Below are 27,086 nucleotides of genomic sequence, written 5' to 3'. Positions count from 1 at the left end.
GAGGGAGCTTGAGCGAGGGGGTGGAGCTCTTGGATTCGGCTTGTTTACTTCGTGAGGGCGATAGCACTGCGCCTGCGCACTCTTGCGGGCCAGCTCCACCTTGAGCGTCTGTGCCACGTGACTTAAACCCTCGTGGTTCAAGTTCGACCACCCGATTCTGAAAGATGGTTACACCCTCTCCTGTTCCAGGACAGACATGGGCGCTACCACTGTCCGGGCTTGAGGGGAGCCTTCTACCCGGATGTGACCGCACGTTGACCCGGAAAAGGAGGGCGCCGGGGCAGTGGGGCCTGGGCCGCAGCTATGGAGGGAGCAGGTTACAGGGTAAGCACTGAGGACGCATTCTTTTCTTCTGTCTATGCGAAGCGCCCCGCTCCGGTGGTCTGCTTCTCCCTCAGGCCGTGCCGGGGCTCTGGGAGCCCGACAGCTCCTTAGCAAACATACCATTCCCTTATAAACGCGCTGTCACCCTCCCCTCCACTGCCCTAGGGAGACCCGCATCTTTTAGCCCCGCCCTCTGGGCTGCTGAGATGCTCTCCTGGGCCCAGCCCCCTTGGGAATGCACTGCCCACTTCTCCCCGTCGCTCCTTCTCCCCTCACCACCCTCCTCTCCATCCCCTAGTCCCCGCTGCCAGGCTAGTGTCGGCTTCACCCCGTCCAGCCCCATCCCCTCGGTGAGGGTCGCCTGGGCCCCGCCCCCCTGGGGAGAGCTCCTCCCCCGGCCCGCTCCCATTGGCTGCCTCCTGGGCCCCGCCCCTCACTGGCGCCCGCCCCCAGGTGGTGTTTGAGAAGGGAGGCGTGTACCTGCACACCAGTGCCAAGAAGCACCAGGACCCGGACTCGCTCATCGCCGGCGTCATCCGTGTCGTGGAGAAGGTGGGCCGGGAGGGAGCAGGGCTCGGGCACGCCCAGAGCGGGATGGAGGCGGCCTCTGTAGGAGTATGGTCTGGGGGTCGGCGATGGGACCTCAGGGAGGCTGGGGGTGGGGACTAGAGGGAGAGGCGGGGCGTCGGAAGCCTGAGGGTCCAGGAGGAGGAAGGAGTTTGGAAATACGGTTTGGGGAGTTTGGAGCGGAGCTCTTCTAACCCGTTCCTCCTTACCTCAGGACAACGACGTTCTCCTGCACTGGGCCCCTGTAGAGGAGGCTGGAGATTCCACCCAAATCTTCTTCTCCAAGAAGGTGGGCTTCTCTCCCTTCCTCCCTCTCCACTTGCTTTTTTCTAGGTCCAGGCAGAGGAAAGCATTGGAAGGACCTGGGTACAATCCCAGACCTACCATTGGGGCGCGTGTGACCCTGGTTGGGATCTAGGTTCTTTCTGCTCTTCAGTTGGTTTCCTTCTCTGTGTGAAATGGGGTGAAGACACCCATTCGTAGAAAGCAAGCAGACACCATGAGATTCGTGGCCACGGGGACAGCTGCCCCCTCGCCCCCTTTGCTTCTTGGGAGAGCCCTGCCAGGTTGCAAGAAGACAACTCAGCCTGTGGATTCAGGTTCCACAGGCTGTCAGCCCATAAGAACTTGAAGGGGCAGTCCTGCCATCGGGTCTGGAGAGGGAACAGGACCTGACCGAGGCTGCTCACCCACTTTGCCAGCAGCCTTCCTCTCCCCTTCTCATTACCAGATGTCTCCTGAGGCTTCCTGAACTGGACCCAGAGATGAGTCCAACTCAGACCCTGCCTAAGCCCTCACTCCCATTCTCTTTTTGAGAAACTGTGGCACAACGGGAGAAAGCCCTTTTTCCGAGGTCAAAAAAGCTAGGAGGTGTTGGAACTTGGGTTTGAACCCAGACACTCTGCTTCCAGAGCCGCGCCTCTTCGCGGGGGAGCACACATTTGGGCTGGGACTCTAGAGATTAGAAGGGGGCACGAGGAAGTGTGTCGCAGGGCACAGGGGGAAGGGGATTCTCTGTAAAGGGGTTTGCTGGAAAGGTGTTTGGGCCTGAATTGCCGGGCTGAGAAGCTTGGACCCTGTCGTGGGGGCACTGGGAAACATGAGGAGAAGGGTGTGGGTGTGGAGTGCCCCCTCTGGTGGGCCACGTGGGAGATGGAACAACGGACCGAATGGAGGGAGATTGGAGGCCGGCAGGTTGGGGAGGATGGCCGGTGTGAGAGAACATGGAGCCTCAGCTGGGGCTGTGGGGTTTCAAATGACCTGGGGGGGCACAGAGGGAGATTCCAGAGGCCCCCCACCCCCACCCCCGCCCCGAGGGAGCTGGGGAAGAAGCGACCAGGGTTCTGCATTTTTCACCGACTTCGCAGGCAGTCTGAGTGGCTTTCTGGAGAATACTGCCATGCTCTTTGGCACTCTTGTGTTCGAATAACAGAAACGCACTGAGATGGGCTTCAGCAGAAAGGGCACCTATGCACTCAGGATACATTCAGCTCCAGGGATCACAAAACCAGACCAATGACAGGTTAGGAAAACAAGTTTGCTTCTCTTATCTCACAAGATTCTGAGAGGTATGGGACTCCTGGCCTTGGTTGGTGACCTCAGGGCCTGGGTCACTGGGACCCTGCTTTTCTTGTCCCCGTAGCCTTTAAATGATTGCTTCATCTCCAGCCATTGCATCTGCCTTTTAAAAAAGGCAGAAGAAGGGGGCAAGCAGGGTACCATTCACATCTGTCCTTCTGATCAGGAAGACAAGAGATTTCCCAGAAACTCTCTACCTCAGTTAGGAGTTACATCTGCTGTGTGTAATAGAAGTAGGAGTAAGAGCGGCCTATACAAATAGAAGGTCATTTCTCTCCTATTAAAAAGCCCAGAAGTCAGAAGTACGAGTTCACATGTCATCAAGAACCCGGTGTCCTTCCATCTTTGCTCTGCTTTCCTCAGCATGTGGCATCCATCCTCCAGTCTCCCTCGTGGCCCAGAAGGGCTGCTGGAGCGCCAGCCTTTTTGGCTGTTTTTGCTCACTCTACAAGTGTGTTGCAGGTTGGCCAAAGAGCTCCGCTCATTACGATTACTCAAGGAAGCATGTTGCTGGAGCAGCCACCATCTTAAAAGTCGACATTCTTTGTGGCAGAGGGAAAGAGTTCTAGAAGTCTTGCCCTAATGATTAAAGAGTCCTTCCTGGAAGTGATAGATACATCCCAGCTCCTTAGCCAGAACTAGTTGCACGGCTCCACCACCCAGTAGGGTTCACCGAGCTGTGATCTTGCTGTGTGCTGGAGAGGAGGAAAGCTGCAAATATTTGATAAACATCACTGTTAACTGTCATTAAATTGTGTAAACATCAGCTAAATCATTGAATTCTTCATGTCACAAGACACGAAGGGCAGAGGTGGCTTTGCCAGGGCTGGTTCAGCAGCCTTGTGGACAGGTGTTCTTGCCACTCCTTGGCCCTCCCTTCATGGCCCTAGTTGGCTGCCACAGCTCCAAACACCATGTTCTCCCTTGACAGCACCCAAAGGCTAGCCTGAACAGGATGTTCCCTCCTGTGGCTGCCTTTTATCAGGAATTTCCCTTCCTCAGACACCCCACAGATGTCCTGTCAGCCCCCACTGGCTGGAGTTGGGTCCCCAGGCTGCTCAGAACTGCAGGGAAGGCTGGGAAAGCGAATACCGGGAGATGTCTGCTGCTGTGGTAGGGGCTCTCAGCTTGGAAGCAGCAGCACAAATGGCTGTTGGGTAGACGCCCCCCTCTGGGTCCTTCTGGCTTCATGGCTCTAAGCCTGCAGGGTTTCATTGCAGGAGTCACAAACTTGGCAGTTACTTTAAGCAGTAAGGGATTCAGTACAAAGAAGCGGAGGCTCAGAGAATTCTGACAAAGGCTGGAGGGACAGGGCCGACGCTGCAGGACTGACCTGCCAGGGGAGCTGCCACCATTGCCGAAAGGCGGGCGGTGGGGGAGGGGACTGTCATTGGAGCTGTTGAGTTCAAGAACACTGCCATCAAAGCTGCTACTCGGCCCCCTCAAGCTGGTGACTGGGCACTGGAAGGCTGAGCTGGCCCCACCGCAAACCCAGTGGCTTCTCTGTGTGTGAGAGAGAAAGAGAGATGAGTCTCCTTGCTTGTTAGCTAAACCTGGCCAGAGCGGCAGGAAGTTGCCCTTATCTGATTTCCACTTTCCAGATCTGAGTGCATCTGATTGGTAGATTCTGTCTTGTGTGTGGAACTCTAGCTGCAAGGGAGCCTGGGAAATGTAGTTTTTAGCTTTCTAGCCTTTGCCATACAGGAGGGCACACTGGCCTGGGAGTGGACTCACAGTCGCCACAGTGCTCACACACTTTGTCCCCTCCGTGTCCTCCTGTGTGGCCCGTGGCTTTTTCTGCACTCTGACCCTCAGCACGGCCCTCCCCTGCACGGTTCCCCTGAATCTGCCCAGCAGACCCCTGAGCTCAGGTCAGAGCAGCCACCACCAGCCCCATGGTGGTCACTTACGTGATTTTCACAACCACCTCTGGGGCAGCGACTTTTTTTTGTTGTTGAGATGGAATTCACTTACCATAAAACTCAATTTTATGGTAACATTTAAAATTTCCCTCAATAGTTCAGTGGTTTTCAGTATTCACAGGATTTTGCAACCATCAGCACCATCTAATTCCAGAACATTTCATCATCCCGAAAGAAACGCTGTATGCGTAGCAGTCGCCCCCCATTACCCCTCCTCTGGCTCCTGGCAACCAGTAACCCACTGTCTGTCTCTATAGATTTGCCTCTTCTGGACGTTTTGTATAAATGGAATCCTACAATACGTGATTCTGTGTGACTGGCTTCTTTTACTTAGTACAATGGTTTCAAGGTTCACCTGTGTTCTAGCATCTTTCAGTCCTTCATTCTTTTTCATTGCTGAATAATACTCCATTGTGTGGCTAGACCACATGCTGTTTATTCATCGGTTGGGTGGACAGTTGGGTTGTTTCCGCTTCTCGCCTATTATCAGTAATGCTGCTGTGACCATTTGTGTGTGAATTTGTGTGTGGACATTTGTATTCGTTTTTCTTGGGTAGATACCCGGGAGTGGAACTGCTGGGTCGTGTGGTAATTTTGTGTACAACCCTCTGAGGAAACGCCCAACTTTTCCACAGAGGCTGCACTATTTTACGTTCCCTCCAGCAGTGTGAGAGGTCCCAGTCCTCGCAGGTGCCTGCCCTTTTTATTCTGCCATCCCAGGGGGTGTGAAGTGGTGTCTGATCGTGGTTTGCATCGAGCTGCCCTAGTGACTACCAACTGCTTCCTTTAAGCACTGGGGCCCCAGGCAGTCTGACTGCAGAGCCCCCGCCCCTGATTAACCACCTGCTCCCCCTGCGGGGGGCTCTCGTTAGAGCCACCACGAGACTTAGCTCTGAGTCCTGGCACAGTCCCAGTCCTTGCCTGTGCGAGGTGACCCGAAGCAAGTGCTATGCCCTTTGTGCCTCAGTTTCCCTTTTTGTTCATGGGGGCTGCCTTCCAGGGTGGCCTCGTTGCTCAAATCTGAAAACTCTGAATCCACGGGCCCTCACTCTTTTCCTTTCTTCCCCCAAGGACACCAGTGGGAGTGACTCCTGCACCTCCGAGGAGGAACCGACCTTTGACCCTGGCTATGAACCCGACTGGGCCGTCATCAGCACCGTGCGGCCACGGCCCCGCCACTCAGAGCCCACAAGAGGTAGGTGGGGCCGGTGGCCCTGGGGGCGAGTGGAGGGAGACACGACACGTCTTAGCCTCAGTGGTCACGGCTCCACGGGCTTTGCTGCCCACAGTCAAGATGGCCACCTGACACTGGCCTTCCTGTCGCCGGAGAGTGGACGGGCTGCAGGATGTCCCTGGCCTGGGACCAGCATGGCCAGGTCCCCGGGGTTTGCAGCCTTGCCCATAGCGCCAGGCTCCCTGATTGGCTGTAGGGCCCCCACATGAGTCCTGCTTCTGGAGTTTTCCAGGCCATGGGGGCAACAGATGCAGGGTGTCAGGGTGATTGGAGCCATTCTGGAGTCATGCAGGGTGCTGGGGGCACCAGAGGAGGTGTCCAACCCCTTAGGGGGTGGGGAAGCCTCCAGGAAGAGGTGACACCAGAGCCTGGCTCTGAGGGACACTGGAGTTTTCTGTCCCGGCCGAGAGAACAGCCCAGGCCAGGCCAGAGGCTGGGGGCACGGGGCAGGTGTAGGAAACCGCAGCCTTTGGTTGTGGCTCGAGTGTGGGGTCTGCAGTGAAGGGAGGGTTGGAGGGGAGGCGGGCAGGAGGCAGGGGATGGCTCTGAGGGGCTGGCGGTGCCCGGCTGAGGAATACGGTCTTCATCCCGAGGGCCCCAGGGAGCCAGGTGGTTCTGGACCAGGCACGTGTCTGCCAGGCTCCCTGCCCGTTTGATTCAGGTGTGTTTCCGAGGAAACAGAGGGGCCTGGGGCTGGCACACAGTGGGCTCTCAGGAGACGACCGTGCCGCCTCGGGCTCTCCCACCTGCTCCCGACACTGTGCCCTCCCCCCAGGTGCAGAGCCCAGCTCCCCCCGGGGGTCCTGGGCCTTCTCAGTGAGTCTGGGGGAGCTCAAGTCCATCCGCCGGTCCAAGCCGGGCCTCAGCTGGGCCTACCTGGTCCTGGTGACGCAGGCCGGAGGCTCCCTGCCCGCCCTGCACTTCCACCGCGGGGGCACCCACGCCCTGCTGCGCGTCCTCAGCCGCTACCTGCTGTTGGCCAGGTGAGCCTGCTGCCAGCCCGGCCCGGCCCCCTGCAGCTGCAGCCTGGCGCCCGGGCTGTGAAACAGGCACGACTCAGACTCACTGCAAGGCAGAAGAGGGGGATCGACTGGCGCGTGTAACCGCGAAGTCAAAGGAAAGTTAGAAAGAATCACACTTTTTCCTGAGTTGGTAGCATTCTCGGGGGGCCCCCCCCGCAGCCCTGGCTTCAGAGCCCGGTGGATAGAAGATTCCAGCAGCATCCCAGGGCTGCCTCTCGTCACCCTGGCAGGGAGGTGGGAGGTCCTCGTTGGCCAGCCCTGGGTGGTGTGCCCGCCCTGGGGTCCAGCTGTGGTCTCAGGCCCGAGATGAGGGGCTCCCGAGGACAGTGGGGAGGCTGCGACGGGAAGGGGGCGGGATCGCAGGCGGGCCCCTGCCCGTGTGTCACCCGTCGCCGGCTGCCCAGCTCCCCACAGGACTCCCGGCTCTACCTGGTGTTCCCGCACGACTCCTCGGCCCTGTCCAGCTCCTTCCACCACCTCCAGCTCTTTGACCAGGACAGCTCCAACGTCGTGTCTGTGAGTCGGGCAGGGCTGGCCACAGCTGTGGGCGGGAGGGCCGCAGTGGGCCGGGCGCGAAGGGGCAGAGCCGTGACCGGCCGGCCCTGTCCCCAGCGCTTCCTCCAGGACCCCTACTCCACCACCTTTGGCAGCTTCTCCCGCGTGACCAACTTCTTTCGGGGAGCTCTGCAGCCGCACCCCGAGGGGGCCTCCCCCGACCTGCCCCCGCCCCCCGATGATGAGCCCGAGCCGGGGTTCGAGGTCATTTCCTGTGTGAGTATCAGAGTGGACCCCGCTATTTTCTGGCTGTCACCTTGGGCACGTGACTGCATTTCCCTGGGCCTCAGTTTCCTCCGGAAAATGGGGATAATAATGGCACCACCCTCTTCAGGTTGCGTGAGTGACTGTGCAAAGTGGTTATAGCCTGTGCGCCTGGTGTCTGTTACTTTGGGGGAAGGAGATGCTTCCCGCCCTGAGCGGTAACTGTCTGTCGAGCTGAGAGGGGCTCTGAGTGACTTGGAGGGGGCTGGGGAGTGCGGTGCGGCCCCCGGGAGCCCAGCAGGCCGGCCGAGCCCCGGGGCTCACTTGCCTGTGCCCCACAGGTGGAACTGGGGCCGCGGCCGGCGGTGGAGCGGGCGCCTCCGGTCACAGAGGAGGAGTGGGCCCGCCACGTGGGCCCCGAGGGCCGCCTGCAGCGGGTCCCCGAGCTGAAGGCCCGGATCTTCTCGGGGGTGAGGTGCCGGGCGGGTGGGGAGGACTGGGCAGGGCCAGCGGGCAGCCAGGGGAGGCCCCTCTGAGCTGCCCGCCCCGCTCTGCCCACAGGGTCTGAGCCCTGGCCTGCGGCGCGAGGCCTGGAAGTTCCTCCTGGGGTACCTCAGCTGGGAGAGCTCCGCCGAGGAGCACAAGGCCCACGTGCGCAAGAAAACGTGAGTGAGAAGCTCTGGCCCCGGCCCTGCCAGGCCTCTGGCCTCCCGAGTCAGTGGAGGGTTTGGTCCACAGTGTATCCCAGTGGCCAGCATGGCCCCGGCACCTCACAGCTGCACGGGCGGCTTGCTCCCCAGACATCGCCTGAGGTCCTGCTGCGTGCTGGACGCCAACCCGCGCCCAGGGGAGATGGAGGCAGATGGGCTGGGCCTGTCTCCGTTTCCAGTGCCATTTTCATCCTGGCGCCACGCTGTTTCAGTGACCACTTTGCAGCGGGCTTCCTCACCCCCTGGGCCCACCTCCCCTCACTCCTGGTGTGTATTGTGCCCCTGCTGTGTGTCCTGGTGGCTGCCGCCTGTGCTCTCTGTCCCTGGGGGTGACAGATTTGGAACAAAAGCCCGCAGGTGTTCTGGGTCGTGAGAGATGTCAGAAAGGGGAAGCATGGGGCGGTGGCAAGAATGACCAGGGGAAGCGGGGGTGGGGGGGGGAGCCTCCGAGGCAGTGACGGGGGCTGGGCCCTGAGGAATGAGGCGGGGCGGGCTGGGTGGGGTCTGGGGGCCGCGCTGCAGGGCGTCCTCACATCTGGCCTCTCGCCCCCTCTCAGGGATGAGTATTTCCGCATGAAGCTGCAGTGGAAATCCGTGAGCCCCGAGCAGGAGCGGAGGAACTCCCTGCTGCACGGATACCGCAGCCTCATCGGTAGGTGGGCCGGGGGAGCCCCCTGCCGCCCCCGGAGCGGGGTGAGGCCATCCACAGCGGGGAGGTGGGGGGAGCAGGGGAGGGGGGCCAGTCTCCTTGGGTTTGGATCTGCCATCTGCTCACTGTGAGGTCTTGGCAAGTGATCTTTCCTCCCTGGGCCTCGGTTTCCCCATCTGTGGATGGTTTAGTGACCGTCGGTTGCTGGGAGGATGTGGTGAGCTGGCAAGCGTGAAGCACAGCACCTCACGCGAGAATGTTGGAGATGGTTCTGGAACAGCCCACACCTGCCTGGGCTTTGCCGACGAGAGGGCGGGAGCTGGTGCCGGTGGCGCCTGCAGCTTCCACACCTTCACACCTGTCCCTGCAGAGAGAGACGTGAGCCGCACTGACAGGACCAACAAATTCTATGAGGGTCCCGAGAACCCCGGGCTGGGCCTGCTGAACGACATCCTCCTTACCTACTGCATGTACCACTTTGACCTCGGTGCGGTGAGGTGCCAGGCGGGGAGGGGCCGGGACCAGGCCTTCCTCGGGTGGGGGCGCTGAGGGCCTGGGTCGGGCCCTGACCCCGTCTCCCCCCAGGCTACGTCCAGGGCATGAGTGACCTCCTCTCCCCGATCCTCTACGTCATTCAGAACGAGGTGGATGCCTTCTGGTGCTTCTGTGGCTTCATGGAGCTCGTGGTGAGGTTCAGGGCCGGGGTCGGGGACGCCCCCTCAAAGGATTGGGGGCGGCTCCTCACCGGGCCCTCCCACCCGCAGCACGGGAACTTTGAGGAGAGTCAGGAGACGATGAAGCGGCAGCTCGGACAACTCCTGCTGCTCCTGAGGGTGCTGGACGCGCCGCTCTGCGACTTCCTGGGTACGTGTCTCACTGGGCGGCCGGCCGCGCCTCACATCTCCGCTCAGCTTGAGCCGGGGGTTGAAACTGGTTCTCTGGGCACCTGGGGCTGGGGCGGCTGTGTTCCAGCTTTAAAATGTTTCTTCGTTACTTGTTCAGTGTGAAGCATGCAGGAAGTTGAGATAAAGAAAAGAAAGTCAAAGTTGCTATTGACGGTAGTATTCTTTTGCATGCAGATGATGATAAGTTAACTTATTTACGGGCATTTCTTCACTGACATCGAGGCTCCCCCTGGGGGAGGGGGATAGAGCTGGTCTCACTTCACTGAAGAGGAAGCTAAGGCATAGAAAGCACGCACCTCATCCGGGGCCCTTGGGTGTTAGCAGCCTCTCTGTGTCATTAAAGATTTTCTAAACCATCACCTCTATTGACCACGTGGTGTTCTGTCCATGTTAAAGATGTACAAGAACATTCATCCTGACCCGCTGGACGTTTAGGTTATTTGCAGTTTTTCATGGTGATGAATATAGTCTGGATAATTTCTTTAGATTAAATTCCAAGAAGGGAAATTGTACCAGGGCAGTACATATTTATAAAGCTTTTGTAATATTTGTCCCGATCCCTGCTTTCCTGGAAAGTTCTTTTTTTTGTGAGGAAGATTAGCTTTGAGCTAACATCCGATGCCAATCCTCCTCTTTTTTTTTTTTTTTTGCTGAGGAAGACTGGCCCTGGGCTAACATCCGTGCCCATCTTCCTCCACTTTATATGGGACGCCACCACAGCAGGGCTTGATGAGTGGTGCGTCCGTGCGCGCCCGGGATCCGAACGTGCGAACCCCGCGCCGTCAAAGCAGAGTGCGCACTTCTTAACTGCTGCGCCACCGGGCCGGTCCCTCCTGGAAAGTTCTACCAACTTGCCTTTTTGCTAGCAGCGTACACAAGTCCCAGTTCCCTTACACCTCCACCGGCACGGGGTATTGACTAGGTTTCATTTTCCCCTTGAGTGGTCTGGTCTCACCGCATCCCTTCCACGTGAGCGTGGAAGACGTGGGACCAGCTCACCTCGTCTGGGAGACAGGATGGGAGAGGTTCCTATTGACAGAGAGTGAGCGTCCCTGTCTGCCTCTGAAGCCTCCCCACGCGGGGCAGGAGTTACACGCCCAGGCTGGTGGAGGTTCTCACAGCCGGGCGGACTTGAGTCTCACTGTGGATTAGAATGGGATTGGAACTGGTTTTGAGCTTGCTCTCTGCTGAGCTCCACCCCCGCCCCCCTGCAGACTCCCAGGACTCCGGCTCTCTCTGCTTCTGCTTCCGGTGGCTGCTCATCTGGTTCAAGAGGGAATTTCCCTTCCCCGATGTCCTCCGGCTGTGGGAGGTGGGCCAGCCAGTTTGGGGGGGAGGGCGGGGAGGAAGGAGAAGTTAACCGGCCATCCTGCCAGTGGGAGGGAGGTTGGGGGAGGTGGGTGGGGGAGGGGCAGAGCTGGGCGGGACCTCAGGCAGAGCTGGGCCGTGACCCCCCCCCCTTTGGCCCCCCTAGGTGCTGTGGACAGGGCTTCCCGGCCCCAACCTGCACCTGCTGGTGGCCTGCGCCATCCTGGACATGGAGCGCGACACCCTCATGCTCTCCGGCTTCGGCTCCAATGAGATCCTCAAGGTGAGGCCCTGGCTCCCTCGGTCCTCGCCCTCTCCCTGCCCATCCCGACCTGCACTGGACGGGGCACATCAGCTGGGTGTGAACTCTGGGGGCTGGCACTGCGCCGTGCCACAGTACCTTGTAGATGTAGGTACTCAAAATGGGATTGCTGAAAGTACTCAAAACAGCTGAGCTAAGCATCCATGAGGCGGGGGCTGTTTTTCTCCTACCCCATCCTTATCCCTGACTCCCAGCGGCGTCCTCACAAGAGCACGTGGCCCCTCCCCCAGTACATTAACGCGGGGCGGGGCCTGGGGGGGCCCTGTGCCCTTCTTCATTGTATCCTGCGTCTGGCAAGCAGCCTGAGACAGCATGACCTCCTGGATCCCCCAGCTCAGCCATTAGCCCCCAGAGGGCGGGCCTGGTCTGTCTTCCTCTGCTGTATCCCCAGCGCGAGGCCCAGAGTGGGCACCTGGGCGGTGGTGGTCGAGGGCCTGCAGACAGGCAGGCCTGACCCTCCCCCTCCCGCAGCACATCAACGAGCTGACCATGAAGCTAAGTGTGGAGGACGTGCTGACGCGGGCTGAGGCCCTCTACCGGCAGCTGACCGCCTGCCCGGTGAGTCCCCGACCCTTCCCGACAGCCTCCCCCAGCCAGCAAACCTCTGATTTCTCGCTCCCCACCCCCCAACCTTCTAGGAGCTGCCCCACAACGTGCAGGAGGTCCTGGGTCTGGCGCCGCCGGCAGAGCCCCGCAGCCCCTCGCCCCCTGTCTCCCCGCTGTCGCTGTCGCCCACCCGGGCCCCACCAGCCCCGCAGCCCCCAGCGGACACAGCTGCGCAGCCAGACAGCAGCCTGGAGATCCTGCCAGAGGAAGAGGAGGAGGAAGGCGCCAACTCCTAACCCCCCTTGGCCGGCGGTGGCCCGCCCAGCACAGGCACTTTATGCAGCTCCGGCGCCACATCCCCGCCCCCCAGAGTGGGGGGTTGGGGAGCGTGCGGAGAGGGGCGGGCTCCCCGCCGTGCCTCCTGCACTCTCCTGATTAGCTCGTCTAGTTAAGCTGATCCTCTTGTCCAGTTGGCCTCGTGTAGGTGGAGGAGGCAGGCACGTTGGCTTGGACCTGGATGTGGAAGGGGTGGTGGCTCATGATCCCACCGGTCGCTCTGCAGAGCCGAAGTCTGACCACGTGACCCTGGCCCGGCCAGAGGCGTAAGAGGAGGTCCTTGGGGGGTGACTGGTGGGGACTTGGGGAGGCATTAGGATGGGATGTGGCCGCCACCTAGTAGCTGTGCGGGGACACATCCCGGACGTAACCGAGCCGGAAGGGCCCGCAGAGCTGCTCGAACACTCCGGTGGCTTTGCCTTCCCAGCTTGTTACGTGAGAAAAATAAACTCGTGTTTAACCCACTGTGGGTCGGGCTTTCTATTACTCGCATCAGGCCCCATCTGTGTCGTGACAGCGGCTGGGCACCGTGAGTACCATTTACCCGTGGTGCAAAGCAGCGTGCGTCCTGCTCCTCCTCTCCCTGCCCCCCACGGAGCCCACTGCCAGGAAGCAGCAGGACGGCTTCTGGGGTTCCAGGGTAGGCGCAGCCCCTCCTACCGCGCGGGCCGACGGCTTTGCTCCATGCAGATGGGGGAAGCGACCGAGCCAGGGAGGGGGCAGGACCACGGCTTTTTCCAAAAATACTTTAATGTTGGGTCCTCTCGTGGATCGTGTACGGTGCGTTCAAAATACGTAGGTCTGGATGGTGGGGGGCCTCCCCCCTTTCCAAGTCGCACTTCGACGGGCGGTGGCTGGGCACCACGTGCTCCAGCCCGCCCCCGCGGTTGATCCGGTTGTTGATCAGCACCGCGGCCCGCAGCGCCGACTTGACGGCCGTCTCCACCCAGCCGTGCGGGTAGGCCGTGTGCTCGCCGGCGAAGTAGATGCGGCCGTAGGGGACCGCCCAGTCGTAGTCCGGCTCGCCGTCCTCTTCGGCTCGCCAGAGCGTGGGCGGCTGCACCACGAAGCCGCCCTGGCTGTGCGGGTCCTCCGCCCAGCGCTTGACCGTGCCGCTGCCGTCCCAGAGCCGGTACGCGACCGGCCCGTGCAGCGCCGCCACGTCGTCGAGCGCCAGGCGCAGCGCGTCCTCCAGGCTCAGGCCGGCGAAGGGCGCCGCCGCGTCCGACCACGTGTACGAGGCCAGCAGCAGCGCGCCCTCGCCCGGCGGCGGGTAGAATACCAAGCGCGACGGGCGGTCGGTGTTGGAGTGGCCGCCCTCGATGTGCTCGTCGTTCCAGAAGGGCCGGCGGAAGCTCAGGAACACCTTGGTGGCCGGCACGTAGTGCAGCGCGCGCAGCGCCTCCTGCCGCTTGCGAGACAGCGGCGGCGAGAAGCTGATGCGCCGCAGCGCCGGCCCGCTCACCGTCAGCAGCACGAGGTCGGCCGCCAGGGCCTTCATGCTCCGCGCCCGGCGCGAGGTCGCGATGTGCACGCGCACGTCCTGCGCCCCCTGCGTCAGCGCCACCACCGGCGCGTGCAGCAGCACCGGCCCCGACAGCGAGCTCAGCAGCGCGCGAGGCAGCAGGTCCCAGCCGCCCACGATGCGGCTGTACCTGTGGGCGAGGCGGGAGGTGACCCGGGCTGTCGGGCCCTGCGCCTCGCCAGCGCCCCCCACCCGCCTCGTGCACTCCCTGCTCCCTGCCCCGGTTTTCACCTGGCCGGTTCCCTCTAGTCCCGCCCCCTCCCGCAGGCCACGCCCACCCGCTACTGGCCCTGATTGGCAGCTGCCGCTCCCCGCTAGCCCCGCCCACTCACCCGCCCCGCCCTCGCCGCTCCCTGACGTCCCCCGGGCCCGGGGAGCAGAGGATTTCGTGACCCTGGAGCCCGCCTCGTCCCTGGGCCACGCCGCCTCCGGGGACCCCTCCTAGCCGGCTCCTCCCGAGGGCCCGGGGTGCGCGCGGCTGCGGCCGGCCCTCCCGCCCCCTGGCCCTGCTCTGGCCTCCGCAGGCCGCGCCCCCGCCCCCCGCGGCCCGCCCCTCACCGCAGCCGGTCGCTGAGGCAGCTGTGGGCCCGCAGGGCCTCGGCGAAGCTGAGATAGAAGAAGCCGTCCTTGGACATCGCGTCCCCCAGGAGCCGCGCGGCCGGCTGGCTCAGGTTCCCCTCCCCGAGGAGGTATTCCTGGGGGACGGGCGCGGCCCGGTCAGGGCCTGGGCAGGCTGCACCCCACTCGCGTGGGGACCCCTCCCCGGGGAACCTCTCTTGTGACACATGAGGGAAACTGAAGCCCGGGAGGGGCGCGTCCCTCGGGTCGGGCAGGGAGCGGTGGCAGGCCTGGGCTCCCGGGTCCCTCCCTCTGACTCCCGGCCGAGGCCCACGGCGCCCTCCTTGTCCCGTTTCCCCGACAGCGCCGCCGAGGCCCCCCTCACCAGGAGCGTGTGCCTTTCAAACTTTTTCATTGCTTTTTTGCAGCCCAGCGTCTTGACATCTTTGAGGGCCTGCGGGGGAGCAAGCAGATGGCGCTGAGCTGCGGGGACGGGGCCTGGCAGGGCGCGCCCTGAGTGCAGACCTGCATTCTCCGCCTGCTCCTGCCCACGGCCGGCCAGTGGCCACTCCCGTTCAGGCCCCGGGCCTCTGCCCATGCTGTGCCCTCAGCCTTGCCCTCCACTGCTCTGGGAAGTCTTCCCCGTGAGCCCCGTGCAGGCGGGGATGCCATCTGTCTCAGTCAGTGCTGTGTCCTGCTGGCACTCAGTAATTATTTGTCACCTGGATCACTGTGGGCACAGACAGAAGCAGAGTCCCTTCTGCCACCCGCAGCCCTGACAGGGCGTGACTGCCCAAAGCCCTCCCGTGGCTCCCCAGCGCGCGGAGCCAGAGTTCCAGCCCTCGCCCTGGCCCCAGGTCACCATCTCTTACAGCAGCTTGGGTTCTACAGCACGGGGGCCAGTGCCCAGACCACCCTGTGGCTCCCCCACCTCCTCTGGGTCTGGCACACGAGTGGCCATCCTTCACCGCTCTGTTCAACTCTCATCCCTCCCAGAAGCCTCGCTGCCCTGTCTGATTCCAGCCCACCTGGAATCTTCTTTGTCCACTTGGCTTCTCCATTTGGCGGAGGAAATCCTGAAGGGTGTGCCCCTTCACTCACTCACTCACCATTCATTTCACATTTCCCTAGGTTCCCTGAAGGGGGCCATGCCAGGAAACAGAAATGGCCTGGACTCGGCACCCACCCTCGTCCAGGAGGGGAGGTGGACAATTAGGAGCTCCCAGAGGAGAGTGAGGCTAGCTCCTCCCTGAGGGCATCAGGGAAGGCTTCCTGGAGGAGGGGACATTGGAGCTGGTTCTTGAGGGATGAGCAGGGTTCCCTGGGTGGGAAAGGGAAAAGGCCTTCCAGGCAGGGCAGGCGGCAAGGACATGGGTGTGGGTGTGGGTGCAGAAGTCACCAAGCATAGTGGATATGAGAAGTACAGAGCCGTGGGGGTTGGGGCCACCATGAAGGCTTTAGGGGGTAACAAAACTTTCTTGGAGGAGAGAAGATGAGGGTAGCAGGGTGGGAGAGGCCAGAACGCTTGGGGCTTGAACCTGAGGCTGAGGCGCTGGGGAGCCACGGGGGCTGTGAGCAGGGAAGGGGCAGGGTGAGGGTCCAGAGGAGAGGATGGGGCATGAGTTGGGGCCGGGGCTGTGGAGACAGAGAGGTGGGAACAGTGCAAGAGAGTCGGGTAGGAGGATGTGGCTGGGGGGAGGTAGGGAGCGAGCATGGCACCTGGGGGTCAGCCTCATGACTGGGGGGTGATGGGGCCCTTGTGAGATGAGGGAACCCGGGAGTATAAGTGGGTTTAGGGGAAGATGCTGAGCTCAGTGGGAGCTGGAGGGTCCTGGGAAATGGCTGGGGGAGATGGACATAGGTCTGGGTCTCGGGAGATGGCTTTCTGGAAGACATCAGCCTGCCGATCAAAGGTTTAAACCAAAGCAATAGAAAGGAGGTTGTCCAGGACAGCGCATGGGTGAGAAGGGGATCAGAGACCTGAAGCTGATGGAGCCTGGGGGACCAGCAGTGTTTGTGGCGATGGGGAGGCCAGAAGGAAGGAGAGAGACCAGGGAGGAGGCTGGGCTGTGGTCCAGAGAAGACGAGGGGGCGCGGGACGTCCGGCGAGGAGCACTGGCCGGCCGAGGGCAGGGAAGGGGGACGGCTGCGGGCCTCGCGGGCGCGCCTACCTTGCTGAGCGCCATCTGGTAGATGTCCTCCGGCGAGTGGCCCTTCTCCCTGGGGCGCAGTTTGTAGCCCAGCTTCTCGGGCATCTTCTCCACCACGTAGTTCCGCAGCTTCACGTTGTTCATTTCCGTCCACGTGTTCTCGTTGTACTGCGTGAACTTGGTCAGGTTGAGGCCCAGGCTCCTGCAGAGCTCGTGGAGGATCCTGAGGGAGCGGGGGAGGCTGGTGAGGGCCGGGCGGGGGGCAGGGGGCCCCTCTCCCCAGTGGGGCTCGGAGGAGGGAAGGGGGCGGGTAGGGCAGCTGGGGATGGGCAGTGGGGCTAGAGTTGGGGTCCTCAGTGCTGGGGATGGGAATGGACAGGTTGGCAGGCTGAGGGGGGGACTGGTTTAGGATGGGGTTTGGAGCAGGAGTTGGCTTTCACTGGGGATGAAGTGGGAATGGGGACAGGGTTTGGGTGGGATGGGGACTTGGGGTGGGAAAGGGACCAGTGTCAGGGGACGTAGAGCTGGAGGCCTGGAGGGGCTGGATGCTGTGGCCTGAGCCTTTCAGGGGTACAGTGGTGGGCCTGGAGCGAGGAGATCCTGAGGTTGACATGAGGGAAAGGACGGAGTGGGAGGCTGGGTCTAGACCTGACTTGACTGGGGGGCTAGGTTTGGGGTCAGAGCTGAAGTTCCAGCTGGCACCGAAGGGGGATGAAGTTGGGGATCTGGCTGAGTCTGGGCACAGAGGTGGGGCTGGGGGTGGCCCCGGTGCCCTCCTGGCTGCCAGCTCAGGCCTCACCTGTGCGAGCTGGGCATGCGCATGGCTCCCAGCTCCCCAATCCAGCCCGTATTCGGGTCCCGGTAGGTGAAGATGCGGCCCCCAATCCTGTTGTCTGCCTCCAGGATGGTGACCTGAGGGATGGGGGGTGGCGAGCAGGGCCCTTCAGCCCCTCCCACTGACCCCCCATGCACACCCACCCTGTGCCAGACCCCCGCCTTCCATCCCCACAGTAGCACAGACCTAGACTAGAGAAAGGACCCTTTTCTTAATGGGGAGGTACAGGGGCTGGTGGGAGAGCAGAACATCATAGCCAGCGCGTACAATAGAACAATGTCCAGACTGCAGCAGAAAGGCTGCCAGCCAGATTGCAGAGGGACTTCCCAGTTCAGGAGTGGGGAGATTTCTCGTATGCCGCCCGTTCTCATTCTTGGATTTCAGTGAGAGAGACAGTGGTTAGACCTCAGGGGGCACTTCCCCTTGGGTGGAGTTGCCATCTCCACCAACACAAATTCCCCCCAGGAGCTTGGAGGAGGTGTCGAGGGATTTCCCTCTGGGAGGAGAGAGAGGGGGGCAGGGAAAGTCAAAGGCTGAGAGGTGCAGACAACTGCTCCCTCTGGGTTTCACGTTAGAGGGGGTTTCAGGCCTCACCCCCAGACCACAGGGGAAAGCATAGCTCCCTCACCCCACCTCCCACCACCCCACCCCCTCAACAGGGATGTGGCCGGGTCCCTGCACCCAGGACTCCCAGCCTGCAGCAGGAAAGACTCAGGGTAGACTGCAAGCAGCACTTCTCACCTTGTGTCCAGCATCACTGAGCACCTTGGCGGCCACCAGCCCGGCCACGCCGGCACCAACCACGATCACCCTCTGGGGCCTCGAGGTCCGATTGAGGCCCAAAGTCACCACTTTGAGCAGCTGCTCATAGTCAGGATCCTGCATGCATTTCTCGAAGGGGTACTGGCTGTGGGCAGTCTTCCAGTTGAGGGAGGCCGCCAGGCTGAGGAGGATGGGGACCAGGACGAGGAGGCGCCGGGCTGTGGAGGAGGGGGACAGGGCTGGTGGGCAGGTCAGTGGGCATGTGGGGGGACAAAAGCGGGGTCTGCCCTCCCTGTCCCTGTGGCCGCTCCCCTGCTCACTTACCTAACGGAGCCATGGCTCTCCACGGGAGACAGTGTCTGGGTTGGAGGAGAAGCAAGGGCCGCTGTGAGAGGGGCCTGGGGCCCACCCCGGCCTGGCTCCCTGCGGGCTGCCCAGCTCCCACCTCAGCCCCTAGGGCCACCCGTCTCTCGAGTGTGTCCCCTGCTCCTGTTCATGCAGTGCCCTGTGCTGTGCTCCTCTGTCTGCCCTCCTCCCCTTGTTCCTGCCCTCCCCTCCCCGTCCCTGCCCTCCTCTCCCTGTCCCTGCCCTCTCCTCTCCCCGTCCCTGCCCTCCTCTCCCCGTCCCTGCCCTCTCCTCTCCCCGTCCCTGCCCTCCTCTCCCCGTCCCTGCCCCCTCTCCCCGTCCCTGCCCTCTCCTTTCCCTGTCCCTGCCCTCTCCTCTCCCGTCCCTGCCCTCTTCTCCCCATCCCTGCCCTCCCCTCCCCGTCCCTGCCCTCTTCTCCCCATCCCTGCCCCCCATCCCTGCTCTCCTCTCCCCATCCCTGCCCTCTCCTCTCCCCGTCCCTGCCCTCCTCTCCCCATCCCTGCCCTCCTCTCCCCGTCCCTGCCCTCCTCTCCCCATCCCTGCCCTCCTCTCCCCGTCCCTGCCCTCTCCTTTCCCTGTCCCTGCCCTCTCCCTCTCCTGTCCCTGCCCTCTCCTCTCCCGTCCCTGCCCTCTTCTCCCCATCCCTGCCCTCCCTCCCCGTCCCTGCCCTCTTCTCCCATCCCTGCCCCCATCCCTGCTCTCCTCTCCCCATCCCTGCCCTCTCCTCTCCCCGTCCCTGCCCTCCTCCTCTCCCCATCCCTGCCCTCCTCTCCCCGTCCCTGCCCTCCTCTCCCCGTCCCTGTCCTCTCCTCTCCCTGTCCCTGCCCTCTCCTCTCCCCGTCCCTGCCCTCTTCCCCCTGTCCCTGCCCTCCTCTCCCCGTCCCTGGCCCCCTCTCCCGGCCCTGCCCTCATCTCCCGCCCTTACCCTCCTCTCCCCGTCCCTACCCTCCTCTCCCCGTCCCTGACCCCTCTCCCCGTCCTTGCCCTCCTCTCCCTGTCCCTGGCCCCCTCTCCCACCCCCTGCCCCCATCCCTGCCCTCCTCTCCCCATCCCTACCCTCCTCTCCCCGTCCCTGCCCTCCTCTCCCCGTCCCTGACCGCCTCTCCCCGTCCTTGCCCTCCTCTCCCCGTCCCGGCCCCCCATCCCTGCCCTCCCTCCCCGTCCCTGCCCTCCTCCCCCCTGTCCCTGCCCTCCTCTCCCCGTCCCTACCCTCCTCTCCCCGTCCCTGGCCCCCTCTCCCCGTCCCTGTCTCTTCCCCGTCCCTGCCCTCCTCTCCCCACCCATGCCCCCATCCCTGTCCTCCCTTCCCCGTCCCTGCCCTCCCCTCCCCGTCCCTGCCCTCTTCCCCCCGTCCCTGCCCTCCTCTCCCCTGTCCCTGCCCTCCTCTCTCCGTCCCTACCCTCCTCTCCCTGTGCCTGGCCCCCTCTCCCAGTCCCTGTCTTCCCCTCCCCATCCCTGCCCTCCTCTCCCCGTCCCTGCCCCCATCCCTGTCCTCCCCTCCCCGTCCCTGCCCTCTTCCCCCCATCCCTGCCCTCCTCTCCCCATCCCTGCCCCCTTCTCCCCCTCCCTGCCTCTCTCATGGTCTTTATCCAGCGCTCTCTCTGCCTCCTCGTCTCTCTTTCTCTTCTGGTCCGTCTTTCTCTCACCTCCTCCCTCCCTGTCGGTCTGTCTGGCTTTGTTCCTCTCCTCTCCCCTTGTTTCCCTGCCTCTCTCCCCGCATCTCCTTGTCTCCCTGTCTCTATTTCCGCGGGTCCAGTCTCTCCGCGGCTTCCTCTCTACCTGGCTCTCTGCAGACAGCAGCACCGCCTCTCTCCTCTGTCCCCTCCACTCGTCTGCCAGGTCCCCCTTCTCTGTCCTTTCACTAGCTGAGCCCCACCCCCTTTGGGAAATTGGGCTGGGGAGAAATGAAACTGCTTCCCTGGGCTGCAGGGTCAAGTGCTCGGAGTCTAGTTGAGGCTGAAGGGGGCGGCCAGTGGGGACGGGGGGTCAGGAGGAAGCGAATCAGTCTACTTTCTTTCTGTTGCCCCAGATAGTTCTGGGGGCGGTTGGGAGGCCAGAAATAAATGCTCAGATCACCATGCTAAGGATGGGGGCTGCCCCCTGTCCTGCCCCGAGCTCCTGATCGTGGAGTCCCTGTGTCTGCCCTCCTCTGCTCTCTCTGCCTCCTTAATTCTTGGGGCAGGGGAAGAGGGGGTCTCTGCTCTCGGGGCTGCATGTGCCCTGTGCCCTGTGCCAGCCTCTGAGTCTCTCTCTGTGTCAGCTGTCACCATGCCCTGAAGGGCCCTCACTGCCTCCACTCTCCTCCCACGTGGCCGCTCTGGGCCTCAGTCTCCCCCTCCCTGAAATGGGTGCAGCAGTGGGACTCGCAGGCAGCGGCACAGTGGTTGGGGCGTGGGCTCTGGGCCAGGCTGCCTGCCAGCCAGGGACTTCGGGTCAGGGCCTTCCCCTCTATGGCTCCGGTGTGTAGCTGCCAAATGAGGGCCGATACCATGTTGGTAGGACCTGGCAGTGAAACCGGGTCAGGCCCTGTGAACAGCAGCTGAGTTGCGGCTAGAACCTGCTCCTTAGGAAAGACGGCTGCTGCCCCTGCAGGGGTGCTGAGAGGGGTTCAGTGGGAGCCACCCAACCCTGGCACAGGGGCGGCCCAGGCTGTGTGCTCACCCCGGCCCTCCCGACCCCTGCATTGAGAACCACTGTGGCGCCCAGCTCAGGCTGGGGCCTTGGGGGGCCCCTCAGAGAAGCGGCCCCAGGGGCTGGCTCTCTGCCTTTGGCCTTCGCCACCCCCATCTCCAGGGCTTTTCTCCCGAGCGGTGGGCGGTGGTGAGGACAAGGTGACCCGGCTCCCGGCGGCCCCCACGCAGGGCAGCACGGGTCTCACGGCTTCGGGGGCTTTAGCCACCCATGGAGATGTGTGGCAGGTCCCTTGAAGTGGCTGGGGGTGGAGAGGCAATTCCGGGGACTTTTCTTGGGGTGAGTGAGAGGGCACTGGGCGGTTGGTGAGGAGGAAAGCCAGGGGGCGGCAGAACCTCTGTAGCAACGGGGTGGGAAAATCCGAACAGTAAATCAAAGAGGGATGTGGTTTGAGGGAGGGGGCATACAAGTCAGTCAGAAAACATATGATGCAGGGGGCAGGGCGGGGCGGGGGGGCAAGAAGGAAACCAACCCGGCCGGCTGGACAGAGCAAAGGGCGCGGGTCAACACGAACAGCAATGAGAGGGACTGTCCTGGCGACACGGCTCTGAGGCGGCCCCGTGCTCGAGCTTGGCGCTCTCTGTGGACCTCACAGCGCCGCGTTTCACAGAGGAGGAAACAGACTCGGAGAGGGCGAGGGGGCCGCCAGGGGAGGACCCCGGGACTTGCCTGCGGCCTCAGAGCCAAGAAGGCCCTCGCCCCGAAGACCCTGCCTGCCTCACCCACACTGACCCAGAAGATGAGAGTGCTACCACATTATGACCTTACAGGGACACAGCCGCAGGGAGCGTGATTGCTCCTCTAATCCCAGACACCTCATGAGGGAGGGGGAGCCTGGCCCGCAGAGGGGAGGCACGTGCCCCGGGGCCCACAGTGGGAGACGGTAGAGCTGGGGGTCCAGCTGGCCCCTGCCCAGAGACCCCTCTGCTCTCTGGCCTCGTGGCAATGACCCAGCAGAGAAAGGAAGCGGAAATAACACGGAAGCAGAGAGGGGTGGAGGCGGGAGAGCCCAGCGGCTCCCAGGTTGTGTCTGGGCAAGGAGTACTGGTCCCCAGAGCGGCTCGGGGGGGCCCTGCGGGGGACCCTGAGACAACCCCCTGGTCTCTCTCACGCTGGTCTCCTGGACTCCGAGGAAGAGAAGTGCAGTGTGGGCCTCCCCCAAGAGACCCACGGGGTCAGCAGGGGAGGAGGAGGGAGATGAGCAAGGCTCTCGGAGGCTAGCCAGAGTTGGGAGCCGGCCTCGCCTCAGAGAGTGGGGATCCCACCAGGGCAGGGCCTGACCAGTCTCCTTGCTACTGATGAAGTGACAAGGAGGACTGTTTAGTACCACATGCCGGATGCCTCACACATTCTACTTCATCTACTCTGGTAACAACTCTGATGAGGTGGGTTTCGCTGTCCCCATTTTACAGGAGAGAAAACTGAGGCCCAGCTAAGTCGCCAGCTAAGAAGTGGCAGAACCTGCGTTTGATCCTGCAGCCTGTGTTCTGAACGGCTTCGTGACCAGCAACCGACTCAGACGTGTAGACTAGGGAGGGGGCCAGGGCGGGGTCTCTCGGCCTCCGCATTGTTGACATGTGGGGCCATCTGGGGGGGCTGTCCTGTGCGTTGCTGAGCAGCGTCACCGGCCTTTACCCACTAGATGCGGGTAGCACTTGCCCCTCAAGGTGAGACAACCACCAACGTCTCCAGACGTTGCCCACCATTCCCAGGGGAAGGGGAGGCAGCACTGCCCCGGCTGAGAACCACTGGGCTAGGCTTAGGCTGACGTCACGTGGAGCTCCCTAGAGCGGCCAGAGGTGTCCAGGATGGAGACCTGGGTACAGCTGGCAGGAAGAGAAATGCTGGAAGGCCACACAGCAGAAGCTCTGGGGTCCGGGGAGTATGAGTAATTCGGGGATTGCTTTGGTAGAAATGACTGGACCTTCCAGAGTCATTCCTGATAATACTAGAGAGGTGAGTGTTAGGGTTAAATTTAGGGTATGGATTAGGGTGGAATTAGTCAGGGGAGAGGGGTTTGGATTAGGTTTCCTAAGCTTGTGGAGGACACGCAGTGAGAATCAGGGGCGGGGGCAGATGGGGGGAAAGGCCTGGGGCTTCCCACCAAATCAAATATCTGTTTGCTTCCGTTGATTTTGGGATAGTCTGGTTTTATGATGGAGTTTCTAGAAAACAATGTCAATCCTTCCAGATAAGAATTGTCTTTAGGGAGAAAACCCTACCCTATTTGCTTTGCTTCTAGAACCACAGCGATGGTTCTAATGGGGTTTAGGTCATGTTGGAAGCAGCCAGAGACCTGGCCCCAGCGCCCCTGAGGCCTCTGTGGCCCATAGCAGGGCAGCTAATAGTGACAGTGGTCACGCAGATGTGCGAGGGACACGGCTAGCACCTTACATATATTCTCTTCTGTGAGTTGGTCCCAAGACCCTGAGTGGTTGGTATTAAAAACTTTCACCAAGTCTCAGAGGGGGCAGGGCCTACCCAGGGCCCAGAAGTCCAGGGTCCAGACTTGGATGGGGGCGGAGTGCAGAGAGCAGAGGACAGACTTACCTGAGGCCCCCGATCTCTGGCCTGACCCTTGACAGGGGTCCCCTTCCCACAGAGCCATCCTGCCCCTCCTCCCCCAGTTTCCAGAACCCCTGGGCCCCGATGGGGGGCACTCACTGCATGGCTGGCTCTGGGGGGCTCTCTCAGCACCCATGGCCTTTCCGGTTAGCCCGGGACGGAAGTCATCGTCGGGCGTGTGCGGAACCGGGGTGAGCGGTGGTGGCTTTGTCCTTGTTAAACCAGAGGTGCCAGGGTCCTGGGGTGGGGTCAGAGCGGTTGGGAGGCTGTGGAGGGCAGGCCTCCCTTCTCAAAAGCTTTTTATTATGGAACATTTCATATATCACGACAGAGAGACTAGGATGACAGACCCAAGTACATTCAACACCTCATAGCCCATCTTATTTAAGTTTTTCCCTCCCCTACTGGATTATTTTAAAGCAAATCCCAGACATATTATTTATTTTGTAGGTAAATACTTCAGGATGTTTCTCTAAAACAGGGGTCGGCAAACTTTTTCTGTAAATATTTGAGGCTTCTGACAACTAGACTTTTGGTGGTGAACACGATGCAGTCTATACAGAAGTCGAAATATAAGGATGTACACCTGAAATTTATGTTATAAACCAATGTTACTACTAAAAAAAGAAAAAATTGAGGCTTTTTGGGCCACATGGCCTCCATCTCCTCCTCAACTCTGCCCTCCAAGCAGCCACAACATGTGAATGAATGGGTGTGGCTGTGTTCCAATAAAACTTTATTTATAAAAACAGGAAGTGGGGCCGTAGTTTGCCAATCTCTGCTGTAAAAGATAAGAACTTATTTGCTTTTCAAAAAGTAAAACTACAATACCATTATCACATTTAAAAATGGCATTAAGTCAACGTCCCCGTTTCCCTGATTGTCTCAAAAATTTCTTTTAACAGCTGGTTTGTTTGAATCAAGATTCAAATGAGAGCCCACGTTGCATTTGCGTGATACTGAGTGTCTTTGTCAATCGGTGTCACTTTTGGTTCGGTGCATTTGGGGTCTGTGTCCTAAGAACCAGGGGATCTCACGGGACTCCATGGTACCAGGCTAGGCCTGAACCTCGCAGAGCAGCACACCACGTGCAGTTTCTGCCTCGGGGAAATCTTTGGAGGTTATGGGGTTGAACCAGGATGGTGTCTGGAGGTGAGGTGTGTGTGGTTTCTAGGAGAATCACTAGTGTTTGAAGTGATCAGTGCCACGGTGTGCCAGAGCCGTGGGACAGGCACAGGGGCATCTAGGGACAGTTAAGCCCGGTTGCGGGCTGACTGGTGCCCAGAAGCAGACCTGGCTTCTGGAAGTGAGGGATTTCGTTCTGGGGATGTTCCAGGGAGAGCCACTGCCCTGAGGGTCTGAGCGCAGACTTTGAAAGCACCCAGACAATGTCAAAGTTGACTGAACACCCGGGAGCAGCGGTTTGCTGAAGCTGGCCCATACCAGTTCACGAGAGCCCGCTGTTTCATGTCCAGGATCCTTTTCTGGTTTTGCTTTGTAAGACATTATTAAAAAATCATATTTACAATTAATTTTATTAAAAACAAAGATAGTAAATATTCAAAACTCATCACTTCCTAATTATTTGATTACACTTTACTGTTATATATATACTCTCTCTATATATTATTATATATACACTCTTGAGGTGAATTAATTACATCTACATAGTGTGTGTCAGTTTCCCAAATTCATGTTCGGTGACTTCACATTGGTGGCCTGGAATCAGCCATGGTGGGAGCATTTACACCACGGACATGGCTATATGCTGCCAATCAAGGCTTTCCCCCACCTTGGAGAGCCGAATTGGAAACATTCACCAGCACACCACTGCTTGGGACTCATTTGTTTCAACCTTCCACAGGAGATCAAGGCTGCTCTCGTGCTCTGGACATGTTTCAAACATCTGATTCTTTGGACACCAAGCTGGTGTTTGAGGTGGGGGCATCATCCTGGGGAAGGGGCTGGGCTATGAGGGAGGCAGTCATTTGAGGGTTTCTTTGAGATTAAAAGAAAGCCATCACCATAAATCCAAAGGCCACTCTTATCCCTAAACAGGGAGAAGAAACGCAATAACAGCTTAGTGAAGAGACATTCACCTTTAAAAGCCTCTGATCCCAAATCTAGTCACCACATTTGTTGTCTTCATATTAGTTAATGAGGAGGAACTTAAGCAGAGGCCATTTGTCTGGACTGGCAAGGAAGCACATCTGTATGTTTTCTTCCTGGAAAGGGAAACTGTAATTATAATGAAGTCATCATCCATGGTCCTGTTGCAATCCTGGGGACCCCTCCTGGCCTTCCCCAGGAAGCCTGTTTGGTCCATTTCTCCCATGGCACCAGAGCACCAGCCATCCCTCTCACGTGGCCATCACCCTGATTTATTCTAGTCGTGTGCCACTTGATGGGGATACGTATTCTGAGAAATGTGTTGTTGGGTGATTTTGTCATTGTGCGAACATCACAGAGTGTATTTAAACCTAGATAGTATAGCCCACTACACACCTAGACTCTACGGTGCTAATCTTTGGGGACCACTGTCGTATACGTGGCCTGTCATTGATCAAAACATCGTTATGCAGCCCATGACTGTAATTTTCAAAGTGGAGAGCCCAAGGTCCCTTAGGGTGTGGGCAAAAAAATATTAGAACTTCAATTTGTTTTTATTTTGAAAAATACAACTTTAAGAAAGCAATTAAACTTTACTAATTTTCAATATGCAAAATAATTGGTGTATTATATACATTAGAACAGTGTGCTCAAAAGACATTTTTCTTATCATGATTGTGTGGCTCCTGCCAGCGACCTCCTTGTCGGCAGAGAAACATTGCACTTTCATAATTCCAATGCCAGATCAGAATCTGGTATGTAGCAGGTCCTCGAAAAAGGATGCGGAATGAATAAATGTAGGTGAAATACAAACTACTCCCTACTTTCTAGGGGGACTCGAGGCCACCCCATCTCTTCAGGTGGAGGGGTCACATATGGGTCATGGGTGAAGGTCCACAGATTGCCACAAAACAGCCACTGTCATAGGGGGTGAAGCTTTCAGAGAAGCAACTGGGGTTGCTGGGTCTCCCTCCTCTAGTTCATTCCCCTCCTTCTCCCATGGTTCTGTTTGGACAGGACATTTGTCCTTCAAAGCCCAAGATGGTCCAAGGAAATAACGGCTCATGGTCATGACTGTGGGAAGGCTCTGAGAAACTGGACCATAAATCTCCAGGAACAAGCCTTGGGCACCCGATAGCCAAAACACGGGGCCCAGCTTAGCATGACATAGGCGGAGGGAGGCTGAAGGGGCAGACTCCCCACCCTGCAGAAGAAGCAAGATAAAGTGCGTGGTGTCATTCGCGCCTCCGGGAGCTGGGGACAAAGGCAAAACTTCAGGCCCGCATCTGGAAATCACCGGATACCAATCCGCACCCCAGCTATACCTGTTTTCCACTGTGGAA

The 27,086-nt window shown here is 60.2% G+C and overlaps 2 protein-coding genes across 4 annotated transcripts; one reads left to right on the top strand and one right to left on the bottom strand.

Moving 5' to 3' along the window:
• The first annotated feature begins 109 nt into the window (after positions 1–109).
• Positions 110–12,647, top strand: TBC1D17 (TBC1 domain family member 17). 2 transcript variants are annotated; one of them, XM_014795170.2, is made up of 17 exons: positions 115–324; positions 778–876; positions 1,106–1,180; positions 5,463–5,586; positions 6,401–6,608; positions 7,052–7,163; positions 7,260–7,418; positions 7,748–7,876; positions 7,968–8,071; positions 8,674–8,768; positions 9,136–9,252; positions 9,351–9,451; positions 9,530–9,629; positions 10,885–10,982; positions 11,145–11,261; positions 11,772–11,858; positions 11,939–12,647. In XM_014795170.2, the coding sequence occupies exons 1-17, from the start codon at positions 304–306 to the stop codon at positions 12,140–12,142; spliced, it is 1,950 nt and encodes a 649-aa protein (XP_014650656.1). In that variant the 5' UTR covers positions 115–303; the 3' UTR covers positions 12,143–12,647. The 2 variants fall into 2 exon arrangements, with proteins under 2 accessions (XP_087277458.1, XP_014650656.1); XM_087421332.1 differs by having other exon boundaries at positions 110–324; positions 11,772–12,647.
• Positions 12,638–26,165, bottom strand: IL4I1 (interleukin 4 induced 1). 2 transcript variants are annotated; one of them, XM_087421341.1, is made up of 9 exons: positions 25,734–26,165; positions 23,734–23,872; positions 18,337–18,371; positions 17,992–18,230; positions 17,215–17,327; positions 16,437–16,638; positions 14,651–14,719; positions 14,266–14,402; positions 12,638–13,837 (listed from the first exon to the last, which is right to left on the bottom strand). In XM_087421341.1, the coding sequence occupies exons 2-9, from the start codon at positions 23,736–23,738 to the stop codon at positions 12,931–12,933; spliced, it is 1,707 nt and encodes a 568-aa protein (XP_087277467.1). In that variant the 5' UTR covers positions 23,739–23,872; positions 25,734–26,165; the 3' UTR covers positions 12,638–12,930. The 2 variants fall into 2 exon arrangements, with proteins under 2 accessions (XP_087277467.1, XP_087277468.1); XM_087421342.1 differs by lacking the exons at positions 18,337–18,371; positions 25,734–26,165 and having other exon boundaries at positions 23,734–23,868.
• Positions 26,166–27,086: the final 921 nt, after the last annotated feature.

This window comes from Ceratotherium simum, chromosome 33, assembly GCF_057802395.1.
Source record: "Ceratotherium simum simum isolate JZ-2026a chromosome 33, ASM5780239v1, whole genome shotgun sequence".
Classification (NCBI taxonomy): Eukaryota; Metazoa; Chordata; class Mammalia; order Perissodactyla; family Rhinocerotidae; genus Ceratotherium; species Ceratotherium simum.
Note: the sequence above shows the minus strand (reverse complement) of the source record. Positions and strands in the feature narration are given on the sequence as shown.